At 44.7% G+C, this 24,885-nt stretch overlaps 1 protein-coding gene across 1 annotated transcript in view; it reads left to right on the top strand.

Annotated features, from left to right (window-relative positions):
* LOC137427791 (phospholipid phosphatase 3) overlaps positions 1 to 24,885 on the top strand; it is a 46,563-nt gene that overhangs the window by 11,600 nt on the left and 10,078 nt on the right. The window contains exons 2-4 of the mRNA XM_078776347.1: positions 646 to 800; positions 2,121 to 2,401; positions 11,326 to 11,383. Of these exons, the coding sequence (XP_078632473.1) occupies positions 646 to 800; positions 2,121 to 2,401; positions 11,326 to 11,383 (494 nt within the window). The remainder of the gene's footprint in view (positions 1 to 645; positions 801 to 2,120; positions 2,402 to 11,325; positions 11,384 to 24,885) is intronic.

Raw genomic sequence — 24,885 nt, forward strand, 5'->3', positions numbered from 1 at the left:
AATATATCCTTGATTGTATCATTGAAATTGTATGGTATCATTACCATTGAAATATATCATTGAAAATCAGTTTTCTCTTGGGTGGAATTCCTAGGGATTGCGTTGCGAAAGCGCATATATAATACCACTGTCTGGCGAAGTTCCTCTCACGGTCCGGGGGTCACCGAGACCAGGTAGTCACCGAGGGGACCACGTAACATATGGTACATCAGAATTGGAGAACGATGAATTTTTTTCTTTTAACTTGTTTTCAGAAGATTCCCTTGTATTGGTGGTTGTGTCATGGGGTCCACATCATGGGGAAATGCCCTCGTGTTTATAACTTTATCACTTGCCAAAGGAAACACTGCAGCCATTTAAATCCATTCCTGAATAACAAAGATCCATGCCGTCTTCATGTGGACATATGCGTAGTTTCTTTTGTTTTTCTTTCTCACGTTTATATCATTTGCTCCTGTCCTTACGAATTACTTTTGTGATTTCTGTGCTATCATTGAACATTTAGAGCTTATTATAATTAACTTAATGTGTCTGTACACTCTAACCTTTGTCAAGCATGAGATTTGTCATAATTTGGCAAAAGCTGATGATTCCTTTTCATCATGTGGGTTTGAATGTGAAAGTCTCTGTTTCTGTCATCCACAGCTTGGCTTACGGTCATCGTCCTTAACCAATCGTATGTGCGGCCATTCCAACGTGGATTCTTTTGTGATGATGAAAGCATCCGGTATCCCCATCGAGAGAGCACCATCACTCATGAGCTGCTCTACTCCCTGGGTGTGCTTGCACCCGTATTATCGGTGAGTTTATGGAATTTGAGATGCATGTTTTTCAATTGTTTCCATTATGTTGGAGTTTGGCTTATTCTTAACCCAGTTTACTATCATACAAATATTATTTTTAAATGTATAATTGTAGCTTAAATTATCTATACAAAGTTTGAGTGGAGGAAACAAGTAGGCAAGGGACGGACATAAGGGTAGAATATTTAGATGAGGCCAAAGACGGGTGTTGTGAGCCAGGTGTGTGGCCCAGTCTCAGACACCCAATTAATTTTCTTCTGGGAAGGGTGGTGCATCACAATAAATAAAGTCCCACTCACTGCGATGCTGATTGCAAGAATGGCTGCGTGGTTTAGCAGGCCTTGCAATCGTAATCGTTACATTTGCCATACTTCATGGTCAACCTTGTACCCCGGATATTCACAGAATGGAGGAGCCAGTCCAGTTACAAAAATATAAATGATTTTGATCTCGTGTTGCAATCCCAGTAGTACTGGTGCACGGTTGTGTGAAACTTGGTGGACAGGTTGGGTGTGTGATTAGGATGAATTGATTAGATTTTGGTGAAGATCTGGATCCGGATACAAGAATTTTTGTATTTTTTAAAATCATTCTTCACCATTGAGAGATGGGGTCAAAAACGATATATAGCCTGATACTTCAAACAGTTGTGGATCAATTATGACAAAATTTGGTGGATGAGTTGATTTGGTGATGACAACAAGCCAATTAGATTTTGGTTCAGGTCCGAATCCAGATTCAGCCTATCGGTGGGATCAGGATACCCTGATCCACTTCCCTCCAATGTTCTGGATACCCAACACTAGATCTACTGTAATCTATATATCCCAGAGAGGAATGACCCTTCCTGGTACCCCCGTAGTGTTACTAGTAATAAAAAAAAACTAAAAAAAAAAAACTTGCATGTGGAATGAGCTTTATTTGTGGGTCAATGGTCATCAGAGTTTTGTTGTGGTTTAGCTGTGCATTGATGTTTATACTTCAGTTATTTTTTTTAGCATTGTGAATAAAGCACTTGTACAATTCCAAAGTAAAGGAGAATCACCTGCTTGAAATCTAATTATTTCTAACAACTTCTAGAAAGTTGTTAATCCCCCCCCCCCCCCCCCCCTTCCCATGCCTCCTCCCCCCAAGCCCTCTCCCTTCCACACATCTCCCTGCTCTCAAATGTTGTGTTTGTGTGCTTCCCCTTCTCTCCCCATCTTGTTTTCCGCTCCCTCTTTTTATATATTTTGTTTGTCTGGTTGATTTGTTTGTGAAGTAAATGTTAGCTCTTTCACGAGCCTCGATTCAGTATACAAAAAAATGCATTTGCAGATCATCGCTGGTGAGTTGTACTATGTGCGGTACCTAAATTATCGGCCTCAGTCGTTTATGGATAACCCATATGTCGCAACGCTGTACCGCAAGCTCGGAGCCTTCCTCTTTGGGATGGGCGTGAGCCAGTCATTCACGAATGTGGCCAAGTTTGCCTGTGGAAGGCTCCGGCCACACTTCTTCGCCGTGTGCAGGCCCAACTCGACACTCTACAATTGCTCTGATGGGTACATCGCAAAGGATGTGTGCATGGAGGACCCGATATACGTGGATGAGTCAAGGTAAAGCTTCTTGCTAGCAAGTCCATTTTAGACTATACTGGTTAAATCGCACTGTTTTTAAAATTGTGTGAAAGTTGAAGGTGTTTGATTAATTGTTGTTGCTGTCGTGGTTACTGTGGTTGCTGTTTGTGTGCTCCTCACGTGTGCTTTTATATATTTTTCTATTGCTTCAAGAAATATTACTGTGTATAATTTTTTGTGCTCATTCTGTGTCCTTCTGAACGTTTCCTGCTGTTGTAGAAAAATTAATGTTACCATGAGAGCGGTTGCATTAAGCACCAATTCCCGACTCTTCTCCTTCAATCCTTGAAACAGGGCTTTTAAAACGGGCATCTTTGTGGTTAAACGGACACTAATTTTTGTTACAAATATTAACTCTAGGTTTTCCCAATAGGAATTTAGGTGACTGCTGTAAGAAGGTAAAGGTGGCTGCCTATAACACTGTGGTTAGAACTTTCGTCGAATACGCATCCAGCAGGATATACAGCAAACTAGAACGAGTCCAGAACGGTCGCAAGATTTGTTTGGGGTAACTGTGGTGACAGGTGACAGGACAGGTGACAGGAAATGTGTGGAGAAAATGCCAAGTGACCTCAGGTGGAGAAGCCTGGATAACGGAAGAAAGGCCAACATGCTAAATATGCTGTGTAATATCAATAATGGCTTGGTGAAGATCCACAAGTCCAAGTATTTCCAACATTGTCACGCAAGAACTTGAAGATCAGCGCTTTTTACAAGAGGGAATTGAACCATCCAGCACTCGAACACTTTCTTTCCCGGACCTTCCATGACAGGAAGCAGCTATGACCACAATGCATCATTACCTCTTCATTGGAATCCTCAAAACGATCGTTATAGCTAAATTAGACATGTAATTCCCATGCATGCACATAATTACGATGTCATAAACGTATAATGCTCCATGAGAGCCCGGCTTATTATCGGAAGAAGAAGATGAGGAAGAAGAGCGCAGAAAGACTTGCTTTTAAAACGGGTGTCTTTAAGGTTAAATGGTCACGAGTTCTGTTCAAAGTAAATTGATCATTAGCTTTCCAACAGTAGCATTTTTATTACCATACGACAGGAACCATTGAGATTGAAATGTGACACACGGATGGACTCTTTGCTTTTTCGGAATATCGAGGTGTAGAGAAACATTTCATATTAGTAGTTTTGGGGATTTTACAGGGCTCAAAGTTCAAATTTCATCACGCAATTAAGGTTTTTCTTCGCCATCCCTCTATTTTTTCAACCACTCCCGCCAAGACTTGGCACAAGAATATCTTGCCGCAGTCCCTAGCCTAGAGATTAAAGCGGGTGGACATTGGTCGGGTGTCTTGGTTTCACAATTTGGCAAAGGATTCTGTGTGGTGATGCACCTTGGAGTGCTACAGATGTCTTTTTGCAAACTTTGTCGCAGTGACCTACGGCCTGATCTGACCTTTGAGCAATTTTCACTAATCGGTAAATCTTGATTATGAGGCCACCTTTTGCGTGCCGAAAATACTCGGCATTGAGGTTTTTCATTGGGCAAAATTTTGTGACGTTTCATTGACAGGCAAAATATCTGTCATCCAAGTTGGACTTGGTTCAGTCTACCTCGCATGTTATGTCTATGTATTGCAACGGTCACACAATTTCAATGACTGTCTTGTCCATGGGTATGGGATGAAAAGATTTCCATGTCTGCTGGGTTAATTTGGCACGAATCGGCGTTTCTGAATACATGACCATGGCAAATGTGCCAACCAAATTGGCCGAGAGATCCGTTTTTAAAGTGCTTTAACTCGAACCCAATGTGCTCGTCGAACAAGTCAATCAGCCAATTTTGCAAAGCACGATGGAGTCTGCTCCTGATTATCACACAAGGTTCCATCATCAACTAGAACGGCACTCAGTAGAGAGCATACCTCTGCCAGGTGGACAGTTTAAATTTTGTATCCCTCTGATGGGTCATATCTGGATCCAGACCTGAACCAAAATCGAGTAGGCTTGTTCTTGTCACCGAACCAATTTGTGCACCTCGTTTTGTCATAACTCGTCCATAATGTTTTGAGACATCCTGCTATATATCATTTTTGGCCCTATCTCCCAGTGGTGAAGAATCACTTAAATTCGTCTATCTAGATACAGATCTTCACCAAAATCGAATCGATTCTTCCTTGTCACACACACAACCTCTCCACCAAGTTTCGTCCAAATCCGCCCATAATCTTTTGAGATATCCTATCTCCCAACAGTGGGGAATCACTTAAAAAATTCGACTAGCCGGATCCGATTGAGGATCTTTACCAAAATCTAATCATTTCGTCCTTGTCACATACACTACCTTTCTGGCAAATTCCGTCTGAATCTGTCCACAACTTTTTGAGATATCTTGTTCACAGACAACCAGACGGACGGATGGCTGGAAGGCCGGATGGAGAGACACAGACAGACAGACAAACAGGGGTGAAAACATAACCTCCATCCACCTTCGGTGGCGGATGTAATAACCTGAGGGAACGAGACAAAAAAAACCCCTTCCACACGTAGTGTGGGTCTTGGTTCTGGTGCGACTGGGCAGTGGGGGTGGAGTTTCCTCACCGTGTCTTGCGTGTTTCCCCAGCCACGTTCGCAGTGTGCCCCGAAGCTGAACCATAAGCCACCATGCACCATAATACCACACAGGACCAGACAGGAACCATAAAGGAGGCAGGGACCAACGTGCAGCAGGGATGAGCAGCCAACCAGGCGAACAACCACCATCGCCTTGTACAGCACTTTTATAATATCCCGTGTGGCATATCGCTTATCGCCTTTGATGTGTGCCCATTGGTTGACACAGCCTGTTGGACCATGATTTATGGGCTGTGCTGATTGGTGGGCAAGATGGGGTATTTCCACGCTGTGGATGGTCCAATGACCCTGAGCCTGCCAGATTTCCATATATGAGCATGTCTCATGCCCTTGCACTGACCCCACAATCATGCTTGTGGGCCATTCTGATTGGCTGAGAACTAAAAAGAGAGACCACATAAGGACAGATTACAGTTGGTCAGGTTGAAGAATGAAAGGTGAGAGAGAGAGGGGGGGGGGGGGGGGTGTGACTTTATGATGCTTGTAATTTAACAACATCGTTGATGCGTGATTGGCTTGGTGTTGGCTTAGCGGTTAAGGTGCCGGCTTGGGATCCTGGGTTCGAATCCCGGTCGATCGCTGAATTAAAGCCAGGGGGGTTGACTCAGCCTGTCATCCTTCCGAGGTCGGCAAATTGAGTAGCAGCTTGCTGGGATGAATGATCACGGTGTGTACCCCGGTTTAGAATAGGTACACCGTATCCCTGCGCATCGTAAGAGGCGACCAAGGGTTGGCGTCAGGAAGGGCATCCGGCCATAAAAACATTTCCCCTAAACAGGGAACCATGATTGTCATGGGGCCCGCAAGGCTAACCCCTGCTCTAGCGGGGAAAATGGCCTTAAAACGATCATTCTCTCATTCTCTGTTGATAGTTCGTACTTTAATGGAACTTACATGTCCACTTTTTATTCTTATATTAATACAACGACTGTGCTGTATATAAATTATATTACAGTTTACATTTACCCTGTACATTTGAATGTGCTATTTAGATGCGTGCATTTCAGGGGATAGGTTCAGAAAGCACACGGAATATTTCCCATTGGTTGTTGTGCAAAATCTTTTTACCTTTTTGGCCGCCGATCGTGTTGTTGCCATTGAGCTGTGGGCGCGTTCTGTGCTACTCCTAGTTCATATTTTGTGTCCAAGGGCAAGAACAATTTTTAAGGCTTATAAAAGATAAAAGGTAGGATTGAGATTAATTCTTGTAAATTATTTGGGAAAAAATCCCCATAAAATGCAACATTTCAAATTAACAGATAATATATCTCAATTTGCTGCAGAAAGCACATCTAAAAGGACCATGTTGAGATTTACATTTAAAAAAAAACCAAATTGTGTTGAAATATCAAATTATAGTGGCCTAATCTCTTTTTGCCTCGGTTTAGATGGAACATAGCCTAAAGGATAAATAACACCCACACTCCCTTGTGGTTCTGGCATTTGTAATCGTACTACAGTGTATGATTTGCAGTCCTTTTGTAAATAAAACAAATGTCATGAAGGACACAGCACCCACCAACAGTTTAGTATTTTAAGGATCATAATTGATCCTTTTTGATATGATACAGAAACCCCCGTTTAACCGCCAAAATAAATTTTTCATGCACATTTGTGCATTGCTTATAGTGTCATTGAAGTGTGTGACGTCATCAGGCAGTCACAACTTCATGGTCTGGTTTCATGATCAATGGGAATAGTACCATGGTGTCATAATCTCCAGGATCACTGCTCACCTCCACACATTTGTTCCTCTTTTTTTTCCCCCACCTGTGGAACCATTTTGCACATCCTCTTCAAGACCACTGTTCACCACCATCTCAGATAGACCCCCATTAAAAACCATGATCTTTTCTGCACCTTTTAAACCACCCCCACCCCTCCCAAAATTTTGCTTCTGTATCTGTCTTGTCCATCCCTTGCATTCTCCCCTACCCTCATCGTTACCTGCATCCCTTGTTTGTCCGTCTCCATCTATTTCCTCCCTCCGCCCGCCCTACATTTGGCATTTCCTCCCTCTCCTGTTGTTCCTTTTGTTACGTTGCGTCCTGATCCATTCTGTGTCCTAGCTCTTCCACGTGCCTGGATTGTGTATATAAAGCACTCTTAAAAGATGAACAGCGCGATTGGGAAACACACATTGTTCACCCTCCCCACGGTTATATCAAAATGAGCTGATTCGTCACACGGTCACAGATTGTTTAACCCCAATATGGGGACATTCAAAAATTACATTACTCTATTTTCTTTAGGGAGCTGTGCACCTTGTGTGCTGATGGGCTTGATTAAACCTTACTAACAATTTTTATTCGACATTGATTCAATTTTTTGGGATACCTCATTGTGAGTAACACTTGGCCCAAACAAAGCCAATGGAAATCTAACGGAACAAACCCGGGCAGTGTATAATTATTGTAACCGGCTCTGTCTGTCTGTCCGTCATGCAATCTTCTCCTAAATGGTTGTCCAGAAATTATCCAAACGTTGTAGTTATGATCACCACATGGCAAGAAGGTGCAATAGCAGTATCATTTTGGCCTCTGGGGTGGTGTCAAAAGGTCAAATATCAATAAATGCAATTACAGGCACATTTTAAACATTTTTAAATGAAACTTTGTGAATACAATCAACATTGGGGGATGTATGAAGTATTTCACGATTTTTTGGATTTGATCCCCAGTTCATGCCCCATGGGGTGCAATCTTTGGTTCAAAGGGGTCAAAACGGGGTAAAAATTTTTTTACCAAAATTTGATGTTTGGTTAATCTTGGTCGAACTTTTTGCCATCTTTCAATTTTCATTACGTGGGAAGTGTAGAAATTTGCGACGGCACACCATCGACTTTTTTTTTTTTTTTTTTTTTTTGTATACAAGATCGAGGCTCGTGAAAGAGCTAACATTAATCACACAAAAAGACAAACCGACACACAAAACACAAAAAACAAGGGGAGCGGCAGACAAGATGGGGAGAGAGGGGGAAGGACACAAAAGAGAGGGGGAAGAGGGGGAAGGACACAAACACAACATTTGAGAGCAGGGACATCGGGAGGACTTGGGGGGAGGTGGGAGAGGAATAAAACATATGAACACTGCAAGGACTCTGGGGTGAATTACCGGGGGTAGAAAAGATCAAGGTTATTGATGGGGGAAGATAAGAGATGGTGGTGAACAGCTGTTTTAAAGACCTGGAGGGAGGAGTGGGATTGAAGGGAGTGGGGGAGTTTGTTCCAGAGGCGGGAGAAAAGGGGAATGAAAGAGTGAAGGTGAGCAGAGAGCCTAGACTTTGGCAGTTTAACCATAAGAGGGTTGCAGGCAGATCTTGTGCGACCTGAAGGAATATTGGGGGGACAGAGCACAGAGAGAGCTGGGGGAGCAAGGCCGGAGAGGAGTCGGTAGAAGACAGAAAGACCACCAACCTGCCTGCGGTGAGTGAGTGAAAGGCCCTCGGTGTTGACTACATCGCAGGAGATTCCAATGATTCTGAAAGCTTTGGCCTCAACAGCGTGAAGCCGAGCAAGGTGTGAGGCAGGAGCACCAGCCCAGAGTGGGGAACAGTATTCCATTGAGCTGCGGATGAAAGCCTTGTATGTGGTGAGGAGCTCAGGTGTGCCAAGGAAGGACTTCGCACGATGGAGGATGCCCAGTCGGCGACTGGCTTTGGAGGCCAGCTTGGAAATGTGGTTTTCCCAAGAAAGATCATGGCAGATAGTGAGACCCAAAAGCTCGAGCGACAGAACTTCTTGGAGAGGATTGTTGAGAAAGTAGATGGGAGGGTTGTCCAATCGGTCCTTTCGGAGAGACATTGTAAGAGTGTGAGATTTGTCAGGATTGAAAGACATGTTCGACTTGTTTGACCAGTCTGTGATTTTGTCCAGGTCTGCAGAGAGTGAGGAGGCTGCAGACTGCCGATCTGAGGGATGAGGAATGGAGCAACAGAGAGTAGAGTCGTCAGCAAAGAGATAGAGAGGATTTTCAAGAGAGTCAGAGAGATCATTGATGAAGACCAGAAAAAGCACAGGGCCCAGAACACTACCTTGGGGAACTCCAGCCTGAACAGGAAGAGGAGATGAGAGAAACCCATTCAGGGCCACACGTTGACTACGACCAGAGAGGAAGTCCACCAGCCATGCGTGGAGATTTCCATGGATACCAAAGGAGGAGAGTTCGGTGAGCAGAGCAGGGTGCCAGACCGTATCGAAGGCACGTGAAATGTCAAGGGGGACCGCTCTAATTTCCTGTTTGGCGTTGAGGACCTCCATCCATTGTTGAGAAAGCAGAAGCAGCATGTCCAGAGTAGAGTGACCAGGTCTGAAACCAAATTGATGATCAGAGATCAAGCCATTGGAGAAGAGGAAAGATTTAATATCTGAAGCAATGATGGATTCCATGACTTTGCTGATAATTGGGAGAAGGCTGATTGGTCTGTAGTTGCTGGGATCTGTTTTTGCACCTTTTTTGTGCAAAGCGGTGATGTTGGCTGATTTCCAAGCAGATGGCAGATGACCTTGAGCAAAAGAGAGGGTGAAGAGAACAGAAAGAGGGAGTGAAAGAGCAGAAGAACATGATTTTAGGACCCGTGGGCTGATGCCGTCAGGACCAGTTGCAGAACTTCGCTGTTAGTTGCAGAACTTCGTCAGGACTTCGCTGTTATTCCACATTGTTATACAGCCTCCACAAAGCAAGGGTCTCCCAACAAACTAGGAGTGTTGGCTGGCATCGAATATTTCATTGTCTTTCATATATGGGGCTCAGGGTACCCAAATAATTAAATAGAATGTCCTTCGAAACGTGCATGCACATTTGGAATATCCCTTGCAGCCACTTAAATGATATTAAAAATGGATGTAAAAAGGAATTGCGTATATTGCTTTCCCTTTGAGGTAATGAAACCTTTCAAGATGGATCCCCTCGCTTGGCTCCACTACTTGGAGCAAATACGAGTCCGTTCTGCGTGCAATGAAATAGTGTCGAAGCAAGGAGACCATCACCAACATTTGCTTTCCATTTTTCTTTGATGATGCTGGACAGATAACGAAGGGATATCGTATGTTTTGAGGTAACATGCAATTGATGGAATCTACAAATCGACACTGTCACGCTGTCTATCACGAGACGCCATTTAAAAAAACAACCAAAAAAAACCCCCAAAATGTTAATCGCATGATTTTGGATTTTAAAGTTATGGACTAGTTATTCCAAATTATTGCTTGTGCGTATGGATTGGAAGAAGGTTTTGAAAAAGTTTTTATTTCTTTAAATACTTTTTAATCTTTACATACATTCACACTTTAAAAAAACAAAACAATTGTTGTGCATGTTGTTGTTGAATGCATGTTGTTGTTGTTGTTGTTGTTGTTGTTGTTGTTGTTGATGTGCCTTTTTAATGACAAAACATTGTAGATTAGAATCTGATGAACTCATTCAAATTTAGTTTTTGGCTTGTCTTTAAGGGATGTGGATTTACAAGTTTTCAGTTGAATGTTCAGTATCGCAAATAGCTTTTCCATGTACAATTGGTGATTGAATCTCTCGTGAGAAAATGGGCTTCAGCTTGAGACATTTTTGTTATCGTGCCAGTGTTACAAATTTAGCTTTGTCCTTTTTCTTCTTTCTGCATTGCACTGCTTTTTCTGTTGCTACATGTGGAGGTAGTTGTATTGTATATTCTACACTAGTGGGTCAACTCCCACACTGCAATCTTTGTGAGCCTCCAAGGGAAATGCATTATTTATCCATAGTTTGTGAGCTGGGGTTGGCACGCACACTCGCCTCCGAGCCGTCTAACTTGGGTTTGAATCCCGACGCAGCTATAAACTGTCATTCCGGTGTTTCACAGGCAGGGTGATTCATCAAGTTGTGTGTCGTCCTTCGGTCAGACGTTAAACTGGGAGTCCCATCCAGCTACCAGCATTCGTTGCTATACATTAAAGATACCACGGTGTCCTTCGCGACACCGTGGAAGCTAACCCCCGCTCTAGCAGTGAAAATGGCCTTAAAATGCATGTTGTTGTTGTTGTTGTTGTTGTTCTTGGTGTCCTTCGCAAAGAGTAGGTGACCTATCGCCGGCACCATGAACAAATTCCAGCTTTAACTTACTGCATCAGAGAAACAGCAACACTCCAAGCAATGAGGCAACCGGCAGCTACAGGCTGCATATGGAATTAATTAATTAATTGATGAACAGTTTGTGCTATGTTTGGTGTTTAAAGCTGAAGGAATGCAAACCATTCATTGTCATGCATTATTGTGACTTGATGTAATTAGAACTGTTTTAAGTGATGACAACATCATGCTTTTCTCTGCAGGAAGTCTTTCTATTCAGGCCATTCATCCTTCGCCATGTATACCATGGTATTTCTTGTGGTAAGTGCCTTGCAAATTTATATAAATGAAAGTACAGTGTCTGTCCCTTCGTTTGATTGCATTTCCTGTCACCGATTTGCACATCATCACCAAACTTTGTCGGCATAACTGTCAATGTCTTACAATTCTGGTGACAGCATGATCTAAATTTGCTTCCAACTCTTCGATTAAGTCAATTCGACTCTATAAAAAGTGGACTTCTCAGTGTTTGCTATACTGGATAGCAACCTGATATTCCAGTGGGGCAGCACTTAAAGCCCAACATTCATGGAATTTTTCGTCTGAGTGTTTATTCCCCCTGCCCATTCTTCCTCCAAGGTGTGTGTGTGTGTGTGTGTGTGTGTGTGTGTGTGTGTGTGTGTGTGTGTGTGTGTGTGTGTGTGTGTGTGTGTGTGTGTGTGTGTGTGTGTGTGTGTGTGTGTGTGTGTGTGTGTGTGTGTGTGTGTGTGTGTGTGTGTGTGTGTGTGTGTGTGTGTGCGCGTGCGCGCGTGTGTGTGTGTGTGTGTGTGTGTTTTATATATACTAGGGCATGCCCGTACTATATATATATCTAAAATTATATCCCCCCCCTCTATTTACATGAAATGGTTTGGTCCAAAGCGAACGGCTTGCGAGTACGGTGACAAACCCCCCCCCCCCCCCCCCCCTCTATTTACATGAAATGGTTTGGTCCAAAGCGAACGGCTTGCGGAGTTTGGTAAAGAAATCGCCATAGCTCGGTAACTACTTCTCCGATTAATATGAAACCTTGAAAAGGCACATCCTCGGGTCCCCAGCAATATACCTGGCAAGTTTCAAGTATATCGGACCCGTGGTTGTCGAGAAACAGCGGTCGCATACACACACACAGACACACACACAGAGATTACTGGAATTATAGATACTAGGGCATGCCCGTACTATATATATATCTAAAATTATATCCCCCCCCCCTCTATTTACATGAAATGGTTTGGTCCATTCGCAAAGCCAAAGCGGACGGCTTGCGAGTACGGTGACAATCCCCCCCCTCTATTTACATGAAATGGTTTGGTCCAAAGCGAACGGCTTGCGAGTACGGTGACAATCCCCCCCCCCCCCCCCCTCTATTTACATGGAATGGTTTGGTCCAAAGCGAACGGCTTGCGAGTACGGTGACAATCCCCCCCCCCCCTCTATTTACATGAAATGGTTTGGTCCAAAGCGAACGGCTTGCGGAGTTTGGTAAAGAAATCGCCATAGCTCGGTAACTACTTCTCCGATTAATTTAAAACCTTGAAAAGGCACATCCTCGGGTCCCCAGCAATATACCTGGCAAGTTTCAAGTATATCAGACCGGTAGTTGTCGAGAAACAGCGGTCGCATACAGACACACACACAGACACACACACAGAGATTACTGGAATTATAGATAGACTAGGGCATGCCCGTACTATATATATATCTAAAATTATATCCCCCCCCCTCTATTTACATGAAATGGTTTGGTCCATTCGCAAAGCCAAAGCGAACGGCTTGCGAGTACGGTGACAATCCCCCCCCCCCCCCCTCTATTTACATGAAATGGTTTGGTCCAAAGCGAACGGCTTGCGAGTACGGTGACAATCCCCCCCCTCTATTTACATGAAATGGTTTGGTCCAAAGCGAACGGCTTGCGGAGTTTGGTAAAGAAATCGCCATAGCGTGCACAAACGCGCAGGAAAGCGAATGAATCGCAAATTAGTTTTAATTAGTTGTAAAACATAGTTTAACGCCAACATAGTTTGCCAACGTGAAATAAATGAATACGCTCTCAAATGTGCCGTCCGAGGCAGAGTCTGTTCGCCACGTTCGGCACACGTGATAGCTCGCTGCTCTCTGATTGGTTGAATCGTTTTTTGGACATAGCTCGGTAACTACTTCTCCGATTAATATGAAACCTTGAAAAGGCACATCCTCGGGTCCCCAGCAATATACCTGGCAAGTTTCAAGTATATCGGACCCGTGGTTGTCGAGAAACAGCGGTCACAGACATACAGACATACAGAGATTACTGGAATTATAGATACTAGGGCATGCCCGTACGTGGGTGCCCGTTCCTTGCCAAAAAAAAACAAAAACGCTACCCGTACGCTCTACCCCGCCCGTACGCCTGTACGCCCGTAAACAAAAAAAACAACGCTCTTCGCTTCCGCCCTTCGCTCTGACTGAATTGGGAGAAATAATGCGCATAAGAAATCGAGAAATTATTATTTTCTCCGGAAGAAATCGAATTACGAACCGTAATGGCGCACGCGCTCGGCTCGGCTCGCTCTCGCATCGGCCACGCCTACGCAACAACGCGTTCTGTGATTGGCTGCCGGAAGTGCAGTCTTCACTGTCCGGAAGGTCGCATATCGCAGTTACGATGAATCGCAAATTAATTTTAATTAGTTTTAAAACATAGTTGAACGCCAACATAGTTTGCCAACGTGAAATAAATGAATACGCTCTCAAATGTGCCGTCCGAGGCAGAGTCTGTTCGCCACGTTCGGCACACGTGATAGCTCGCTGCTCTCTGATTGGTTGAATGGTTTTTTGGACATAGCTCGGTAGCTACTTCTCCGATTAATATGAAACCTTGAAAAGGCACATCCTCAGGTCCCCAGCAATATACCTGGCAAGTTTCAAGTATATCGGACCCGTGGTTGTCGAGAAACAGCGGTCACAGACAAACACACAGACATACACACATACACACACACACACACACACACACACACACACACACACACACACACACACAGAGATTACTGGAATTATAGATATATATATATATATATATATATATATATATATACAGTGGGGAGAACAAGTATTTGATACACTGCCGATTTTGCAGGTTTTCCCACTTACAAAGCACGACAAGGTCTGTAATTTTTATCATAGGTACACTTCAACTGTGGAAGACGGAATCTAAAACAAAAATCCTGAAAATCACATTGTATGATTTTTAAGTAATTAATTTGCATTTTATTGCATGAAATAAGTATTTGATACATCAGAAAAACAGAACTTAATATTTGGTACAGAAACCTTTGTTTGCAATTACAGAGATCAGACGTTTCCTGTAGTTCTTAACCAGGTTTGCACACACTGCAGCAGGGATTTTGGCCCACTCCTCCATACAGATCTTCACCAGATCCTTCAGGTTTCGGGGCTGTCGCTGCGCAACACAGACTTTCAGCTCCCTCCAAAGATTTTCTATTGGGTTCAGGTCTGGAGACTGGCTAGGCCACTCCAGGACCTTGAGATGCTTCGTACGGAGCCACTCCTTAGTTGCCCTGGCTGTGTTTCGGGTCGTTGTCATGCTGGAAGACCCAGCCACGCCCCATCTTCAATGCTCTTATTGAGGGAAGGAGATTGTTGGCCAAGATCTCGCGATACATGGCCCCATCCATCCTCCCCTCAATACGGTGCAGTCGTCCTGTCCCCTTTGCAGAAAAGCATCCCCAAAGAATGATGTTTCCACCTCCATGCTTCACGGTTGGGATGGTGTTCTTGGGGTTGTACTCATCCTTCTTCTTCCTCCAAACACGGCGAGTGGAGTTTAAACCAAAAAGCTCTATTTTGGTCTCATCAGACCACATGACCTTCTCCCATTCCTCCTCTGGATCATCCAGATGGTCATTGGCAAACTTCAGACGGGCCTGGACATGCGCTGGCTTGAGCAGAGGGACCTTGCGTGCGCTGCAGGATTTTAATCCATGACGGCGTAGTGTGTTACTTATGGTTTTCTTTGATACTGTGGTCCCAGCTCTCTTCAGGTCATTGACCAGGTCCTGCCGTGTAGTTCTGGGCTGATCCCTCACCTTTCTCATGATCATTGAGGCTCCACGAGGTGAGATCTTGCATGGAGCCCCAGACCGAGGGAGATTGACTGTCATCTTGAACTTCTTCCATTTTCTAATAATTGCGCCAACAGTTGTTGCCTTCTCACCAAGCTGCTTGCCTATTGTCCTGTAGCCCATCCCAGCCTTGTGCAAGTCTACAAATTTGTCCCTGATGTCCTTAGACAGCTCTCTGGTCTTGCCCATTGTGGAGAGGTTGGAGTCTGATTGAGTGTGGACAGGTCTGGAGACGGCTTTGCGGTCGGTCTTTGCGGTCTTTGTGGTCGGAGACGGTCTGGAGACGTCTTTTATGCAGATAACGAGTTCAAACAGGTGCAGTTAATACAGGTAATGAGTGGAGAATGGGAGGGCTTCTTAAAGAAAAAACTAACAGGTCTGTGAGAGCCGGAATTCTTACTGGTTGGTAGGTGATCAAATACTTATTTCATGCAATAAAATGCAAATTAATTACTTAAAAATCATACAATGTGATTTTCAGGATTTTTGTTTTAGATTCCGTCTTCCACAGTTGAAGTGTACCTATGATAAAAATTACAGACCTTTACGTGCTTTGTAAGTGGGAAAACCTGCAAAATCGGCAGTGTATCAAATACTTGTTCTCCCCACTGTATATATATATATATCCAAATATATGTGCAGTTCTCCAGCTTTCAATGAGCGCAAGTAATGACGTCACTGCCATGTACATACGCTCTGCCTGTCAAGCTCTCAAGAGAACCCTCTGACAGAGCAGAATTTTGATCTTAGTTCAGATACTGTCATAAGTGTATGTAAAACTCACAGTTACCGACCTGGTTTCGCCCTTTTTTGGGGCTCATCAGGGCAACGCAGTGAGTACTGCATACACTTATGACTCTGAAAACCTTTCGGTTATATACCAGTCACTTTTCGATTTCATACCATCAGTGGTGAACCGCCATTAAGGTATCCCATCCAGCTAAGCATCCAGGTATCCTATCTGAACTAAGATCAAAATTCTGCTCTGTCAGAGGGTTCTCTTGAGAGCTTGACAGGCAGAGCGTATGTACATGGCAGTGACGTCATTACTTGCGCTCATTGAAAGCTGGAGAACTGCACATATATTTGGATTGGTTTGCTCCCGGCTGCATCCAGGGGATTCCATATAATGAGTGGATACCAGAGGTAATGTGCCATGTGGCAGATGGCACTTATCGCTCCCATTAAGGTACAGCCTAGCTGGATGGGATACCTTAATGGCGGTTCACCACTGATGGTATGAAATCGAAAAGTGACTGGTATATAACCGAAAGGTTTTCAGAGTCATAAGTGTATGCAGTACTCACTGCGTTGCCCTGATGAGCCCCAAAAAAGGGCGAAACCAGGTCGGTAACTGTGAGTTTTACATACACTTATGACAGTATCTGAACTAAGATCAAAATTCTGCTCTGTCAGAGGGTTCTCTTGAGAGCTTGACAGGCAGAGCGTATGTACATGGCAGTGACGTCATTACTTGCGCTCATTGAAAGCTGGAGAACTGCACATATATTTGGATTGGTTTGCTCCCGGCTGCATCCAGGGGATTCCATATAATGAGTGGATACCAGAGGTAATGTGCCATGTGGCAGATGGCACTTATCGCTCCCATTAAGGTACAGCATAGCTGGATGGGATACCTTAATGGCGGTTCACCACTGATGGTATGAAATCGAAAAGTGACTGATATATATATATATATATATATATATATATATATATATATATATATATATATATATATATATATATATATATATATATATATATATATATGGAATTAATTAATCCCAAACTGCAATCAATCAAACTGCAACCATACCATATATATATATATATATATACTGTACACTGTATTATGTGTATGTATAACTATATATGTATATATATATATATATATATATATATATATATATATATATATATATATATATACATATATATATATATATATATATATATATATATATATATATATATATATATATACAGTCTTAGGTCACCTTGAAAATAACCATTTTTGTCACATTCGTATATTTTGATAAATGTAAGATGTTATAATGATCATGTTTATTTTAAATAAAAAAACCCCGAAATTAAGTGTATTTTGTGATACTAATGTGAAATTTTAACAAATGGTGTGACCACCTTTTTCATGCAAAACAGCAAATATCCATTTTGGAATGTGTTGATGCATTTTCTGGAGAAATTTCATTGGGAGGTTGTTCCAGGCAATATCAATGTTGGTGTGTTTATTACCTCCACCACCGAAGGTGGATGTAGGTTGTTTTCACACCTGTCTGTTTGTTTGTGACAAAAAAATTCGATTTTCATCATATGTTGGTCTGTCTCGTTTGTTTGTATTGTTACGGTTTTTAGAACCTTCACTAGTACATTTTAGTAAATGTTTCCCTTATAAATGTTCCCCTGTAAATATCCCCATCAATTGGTTTGTTAAAGATCGCACCCTAGTTAGTCCATGTACAACATGTAGCGAACCATAGGACCTCTCCGTAGTTATTTCATTATTGTGTGTTTCAGTTAAGGACCTGTTCCCAATAGTTGAATCTGCGTTGCATTAATCAAATAAGATAGGCCCCAGTACTTCGTTTGCCAGCAGCGTTCGCTGCTCCTTGCCTTGATTCGGGTTGGCACCACGCCGACATTAGCCATGCGGTCAAGCCGAGAAAGAAGGGGGCGGAGCCGCCAGATCACGGGCGTGGCATGCCGACGCACAACCCGAGGCGGGGCCAGCGAGCCCCCACCAGCCAACCAGGGCTGACAAAAGACCATCGTGGGCATGGCTCCATGAAGCGCGCATTGATTGCAACACGCGTAATATAAGGACGAGCGCGAAGCCCTTTTACGGAGAAGGCAGAGAGAGACGTGATCCGGCAGTTGGGTGAGAAGGTGTGAGTTGAGTGAGAGGGTTCAAGAGTTGCAAGAGGGAGACGCGTGAGAAGACGGGGCATCCCAATCCCATCGCTGTATGCAACGTCCGCTCACGGTGAACGATACGCGCTCGCTGCCTGCCAGGGTTTCCCGCCACGACGCGAGTCGACTCCTGGAGCCGGACCTCGACGCCTACCGTCTGCCTGGGCCTTCTCATCCCTTCTTCCAGTCATTCCTGCCTGCTATTCCCTTGTCATGTAAGTCTGTTTGTCTGTCCTGTTTGTTGTCCTGGGGAATAATATAAGATTGTTTTAAGGTTTCCCTTGTGTCTTCTTCTTCTTCTTCTTCTTCTCTATATTGCTTTTGTTTCTTCTTTGGTTTCTTTGGTTTTGTAAATAATTAATAAATACCTGTTATTTCTTACCTTTGGTTTCTTCTTTCGCCTGATCGCTTTAGTCCTGTCTCCAATTGAGTACCTGTGGCACGATTTGGCCAACGCTCGGAATCGGGTTTAGTCCTTTGTTAATGGCTCGGGCTGCGGATTGCTAAACCGCTCGGCAAATATCATCTTGTCCGTGGTTCGAGCGGTACTCGTCTCCCTGTTTTGCGGAGGGATTGGTTAAGGTATTCGGGAGAACACCTTGACCAATAACCCTGATCAATTCCACCCCGCAAAAGAGCGTTACAAGTACCAGGACCAGAGACGGCCAGCTTAACGGGCCAAGGGGATTAACCCCCCCTTGCTAAGGGGAGTGCCGTCTCTGAGATCCGTAACAGTATGTTTGTTTCTCTGTGAGTGCGATAACTCTTGAACACTTTCAGCTATCTTCGTCAAACTTTACCAGAAGTTTCCGAAGGAAAATAAAGTGAGGCTTTAAATGTCATTTGTCCATATAGGTCAAAGGTCAAGATGACAGTGACGATTTTTGTCATACCAGTCAGGCTACCACCTGACCGCTTTACTTACAAAATCGATGATTTTTAAAGTATATTGGTCGGTTGAGGTTGTTATTTTGTCTGTTTGTTTACATACATATATGTGTGGGAAAATATAATACACATACATACAGACTTGGCATTTAATATGGAATATTTTTTTTGTGGGGGTGAACTTACTTTTCAAGATGTCTTAGAACCAAAAGTTCATTAGAATTATGTTGAAATTATTATAGATTTTGTTAATGTGACCTTTAAAAGAAACAAAAACCACAGTTGACATTTCAAAACAAATAAATTGATCCTTGAAAGTGATGTAAACTGATATCGAACTCAATTCATGGACAGCACTGTGTTAAACTACTGTACGTTTTCCAGAAGTATCTCTTTATTTTGCACATTAGCCAACATTTTTTTTATCACAAAAACAAAAGTTAAATTACGACTGGGATTACGGACAGTAAAATTACAGTTCAGTACTTCATGTAACCCCCACGAGCATTCAGGAGAGCACGTACACATTGAGGCATGCTGTTCACGAGATTTGCCAAGGTTTGGACAGGAATCGCTTGCCATGCAGTGACAATAGTCTGCTGCAATTCACGCACAGAGGTCGGCTGCTGGTCCAAGTGGTCGATTTGACGCGTTAATTCTGCCCACAAGTTCTTTATCGGATTCATATCCGGGGACATGGCAGGCCACTCCATATGCTCTACACCACGGTCAGCAAGAAAGTGTTGGATCATGCGAGCACGATGATGCCGTGCATTGTCATCTTGGAAGACAAAGTTTCCTCGAAAGGCTGCACGAGCAAATGGAAGCAATGTTTCTTCCAGAATGGCCCTGTGCTTGAACTGGTTCAGGTTTCCATTCAGAACAACCAGGTCAGTTTTGCCCCCTGCATGAAAAGCAGCCCAAACGGTCACCCCACCACCTCCAGCTTGGACTCTTGGCAATATACAATCTTTGTTGTAGGCTTCATGCACTTGTCTGCACACTCGGACGCGACCATCTTGACGATAGACCAGAAATCTAGACTCGTCACTGAAGATCACGTGATTCCAGTGTCCTGGCTGCCATTGACGGTGCTCTCTGGCCCACTGCAATCGGCGCTGGTGGTGTTGTCTGGTCAGGCGTGGCTTTCTCAGGGGACGCCTGGCACGATAGCCTGCTTGAACCAGTCGTTGGTTGACTAGCCTTCTGGATACAGGCACATTTGTCAGTTGCTGCCACTCAGCCCTAAGCCGATTAGCTGACTTGGTACGGCCATTGTGGACTAACTGGTGCAGCTGGCGATCATCCTTCCTTGTGGTTCTGCAGGGACGTCCTGGCCTCGGTATTGGAGTAGGGACACCCCTCTGAGCATTTCGTTTCAGGATCTTTGACACCTGACCTTGAGTGATGCCATAATGCCGAGCAATTTCACGCTGTTTCATGCCGTAATTTCGTAAAGCCACCACTCCATGACAAACAGCATTGTCGAGTTGACGGACCATCTCCAGAGGAAGCGGCAATAACTTTTGGAGACGTGCAGCAGTTGTTTTCCACTAATACAGAACGCAACAACCCTTGTATACCCGACTGTGAAGCCAATCATCAAATGCACCTGTCCGTACATTTTGCCATGCCACCTGTGATATAATCCTGTTGTTGACTTCTTGCTGCGACAGACACTCAGTGACATGGTTCTTTTAACAAATAAATCACCAAAGTGTAAAAGAAACTCACTTGATTGATATACTGAGTTAAGAAAGTAAACCCAACTCAAGAAAAAAAAAATATTCCATATTAAATGCCAAGTCTATATGTGTAACATACATACATATATGTGTGGGAAAATTGCATGCTTGGTCAGGGTCGCCCTGTTCACCAGAGGGCCTGGGTTCGATTCCTGGTCTGGGCATGTACTTTTCCCACATATGTCAATTTAATTATTTAATCCTGTTCATTTTTATATATATATATATATATATATATGTATATATATATATATATTGTTACAGACACGACTTTGATGTTATGGTGGGCCGAGCGGAATGGCCGCCGTGTCCGCACAAGTTACCCGATTATGCTCGAACGTTGACTAAGTCGCGCTACGCTAGATCAATGAAGGAAAAGACACAACGGCTGGATTAAAATGACACGACACCAAGGGTTCAGTTCTCAAGACCTCCGGAGGAGGTTATATTAGGGCGGAAGGTTAGATTACAGGAATGAGAGGGACAGCATAGAAAGACAGGCACTTAGACACACTTATAATAGCCCCGACAGACAACAGATAAACAGGACAAAAACTGACTCACACGGGGATTGATGGCAAGGAAAGCGGGCAGTCGATGGCTCAAGGTGCACCGTTCTCGGAGGGGGTGCACCGTTCTCGGAGGTACTGCAATACCGGGTCGATGCGTGGAGCTCGCTCAGCGCTTGGAGGTGGTGACTGGCTCTTCTTCAAGCTCGGGGCGCATCTCACGTCACGTCCGGTAAGTGGCCGCGTATATCCGGCGGGGAGTGACACGCCCTCGGCTAGTTAGCTCCGCCCCAGATGGAATCGGTCCGCCCTTCTTATTGGGTGCGGGGGGGTTACTGGCTCCGCCCCTGACGAGGAGCTGACAGCCAGCCCCTTCGTGGTAACCCCGTGGAGCGCATGGGCAATGGCGGCTAACCACGCCGGTGTGAGGACGCACACTCCCCGCACCGCGCCCCTCTGTTGTTGTAGTTGTTGTTGTAGTTGTTGTTGTAGTTGTTGTTTCATGGGGAAGATGGGAGGAGGTGTGGGGAGGTCCTAAACTCACTACTGGTGCCATACAATCACATTCTGGTGCAACGAAGAGTCAGAATTAATGGAAACGAGTCCTTTACTGACATAGACTAAGAATAACTAGCAAGATGTCCTATAGTTGTCTACGTGAGATGCGGTGAACCTGGGCACGACATTTAATGGGGGAAAAAGGGGAAGGTCGGTTCTACAGAGTGTTATTTACAGGCAATGGGACTAGGGAATGGGGGATTGGGGATAGTTGGGGAGTATTGGGGAAATAGGGGAGTATTTACAAGCGGATATTGAGGCCAAATGCCATATCCGCAACATTGCACCCTTCTCTACCCTCGGGGCGTCCCGACCCGATAAATTTTTACCTATTTTAGTGTGGCACTCAGATGTAGTTCCCTCTACTATTAACTCTACCCTGAGTGCGACAGTTTTACAGATGTTCACAAATGAGTAAATATGTCCCCCTGCGACGTTGCACCCTTCTCCTCACAGAAACACACCCACAGGATAACCGAATTGCGGAAAGAATTTGCAAACTAAACATACAGCCGGTAGGGAGCATTATTTACAAGACTACGCTGATATTTACACTACGATCCAGGACCTGTTTTTGGAGGAACACATGCAGATGTTATGCATAGAGAGAGCACGCATGCCAGCATTGATACACCAACCCACGAGTGCTCTGTGGCCTTATGGCCTTTAATAATGTGCAGAGCACCCCTTCCAAGCATCAAAAGCACCACCCCATAACACAGTCAGCACCATCCGGTGCACCAATAAAGTGTTTATAAATCACCGGTGGTGTCGCAGCCGGCCGATGTTCTGCCGCTGGTCTTGCCTTCGTGTGGTGCACTTGGTGTTCTTGCCTCTTTCAAAAAAAATAAAGAAAGGCGCCAACCGCGTCCATTTCTTATTTGTGGCCGTCAGGGGGCCAACTATTAGTGGTTCACCTTGTATGGCATAGGTGCCACGTTGACCCATAGGTCCATCAACGGGTGGTGCTTGGCCGCAAACGAACTGCGGTCCATTGTGGGTGGCCACCAAAATTGCGGTCCATATGGTGTATCGATCCAGGCAGCAAGCAGCGAAAGTGCAGGCCCACAACTGCGTAGCCAGCACCTCTCTCTCCTCTCTCTCTACCCCAAAGCCAGATCCTCGGAGGTGGGAGACAAAAGAAGCAGACAAGTGAGTAAGGTGGTAAGGGCGCAAAAGTGCACGCAATGCAAGGTAATGCACACTGGGGGCACATGGGAACCAGGTGAGACAGGTACGTTCCTACCGTACGCCCCCCCCCCCCCCACCAGGTAACCTACATGGCCCCTCCCTTACCCCTTACTGTATCCACAAAACACAACACTACCCATAAACATCTACTTTACAAATCAACAAACATCCCTACTGTCTTCCCCGTTCCTCCCATATACCAAATTCGTCTTCTCTCCCTCCTAACCAATCAAATTTGCCATTTTCAACTGTCATCAAAATTTGCCATCTCCAACTGAACATCAAAATTTGCCATTACCAATTCATCATCAGTCCCTCCTAAGGAGGGAGAGATGGAATCACCCCAATGTCTCATCCACATCGTGATGCGTCTCACCAATCCACACAGCAATTCTCATTTCCTGCACACAGAACAAAGAAAACACAGGTGTGGAGTCATCATCATCACCACAGGTGAGTGGCTGCGTATGGTGCGACAGGTTCATCAATCCTAACTATTTCCTAAATGACTTTAACAACTTTACACTACCCGGGGTCTTTCTCCGGCCAAACCATTGGCCCTCTTACACTATGGGTTCTAAAAACCAATTCCCATTGGCCAAATTGTGGTGCTCTTCAATTTGGGGTCTCACTCCCCCGATTCATCTCCCGGTGCCCTCGCACAATTTCTGGGCTGTGGCGTGTACCTCTCCCAGCGGGTCTACCCACCTGCACACCTCCACCACTGCAGTTGCCTCCGAGCTTACCTGCTCCTTACCCTAACCTAACTACCTGGGGAAGGCCCTCTGGCGCTCTCCCCACTCGGTGCCCTCTCTGGCACTGGGCTGCCCGATCCACACCCGGGATCCTCAGGCACCCACTCACAACTACCGGCTCCCAGAGCCCACCTGCGGCCTCACCTGGCCGACATCCTCACAGTGGTGGAGTGCCCAACCAACTACACACACTAACAGGCTACACGCCCAGCCATTTCCACAACGCTAATGCACCCATCCACAATACCATTCTGTCACCCGCACCACAAATGCCAATATCCAACCACAATTTACCTATACCCTCTACCTAACACTTACACTACCCGCCCCGGGTACTCGTGAAAGGGGTCCACTCTTCCCCCATCCACACCTTCGCACCATGCACACCACTCCGTACCACTTACTCCAACTCTCTCCACACACCTGTACCTGCACACCTGTGCTCTCACACCTGGTGCCACCTGCACCCTTCTCTCCCCAAGCGCATTCGCGCTGATCCACAACACTCATTACTCACACACTGCTCCACACACCTGTCCAGTTGCACACCTGTGCAATCACACCTGTTCAATTCTCACACACACGGCATCATCTCAGCTAACTACTCCCCTCTGAAACTTGCGCTTCCCAGTCGTCCCTTTAAACTATTGCGCTCCCACGTCATTATAATCCACACTAATCTACCTGCGTCCCCACTACAGGTATCAGTCACTAACTAAACCTTATCGTCACCTAATGTCATCTTCTAGGGCCCTATCAATATAACCTAACCCACCCGGGCTAGTTTTCACTGCCATACACCCCATAAGCTATTGCTCATTTGCCCCCACCATGGGAAGGGCGGCAGGGATGCCAGCCTTACCCACCGGGCCCATCGCTCACTACCAATTTTGCACATCAAATTTCAACAAATCAAAAATTTGCCAATCACTACCCATAAACATCTATTTTACAAATCAACAAACATCCCTACTGTCTTCCCCGTTCCTCCCATGTACCAAATTCGTCTTCTCTCCCTCCTAACCAATCAAATTTGCCATTTTCAACTCTCATCAAAATTTGCCATCTCCAACTGAACAT

Source organism: Myxine glutinosa, chromosome 1, assembly GCF_964187855.1.
Source record: "Myxine glutinosa chromosome 1, kmMyxGlut1.1, whole genome shotgun sequence".
NCBI lineage: Eukaryota > Metazoa > Chordata > Myxini > Myxiniformes > Myxinidae > Myxine > Myxine glutinosa.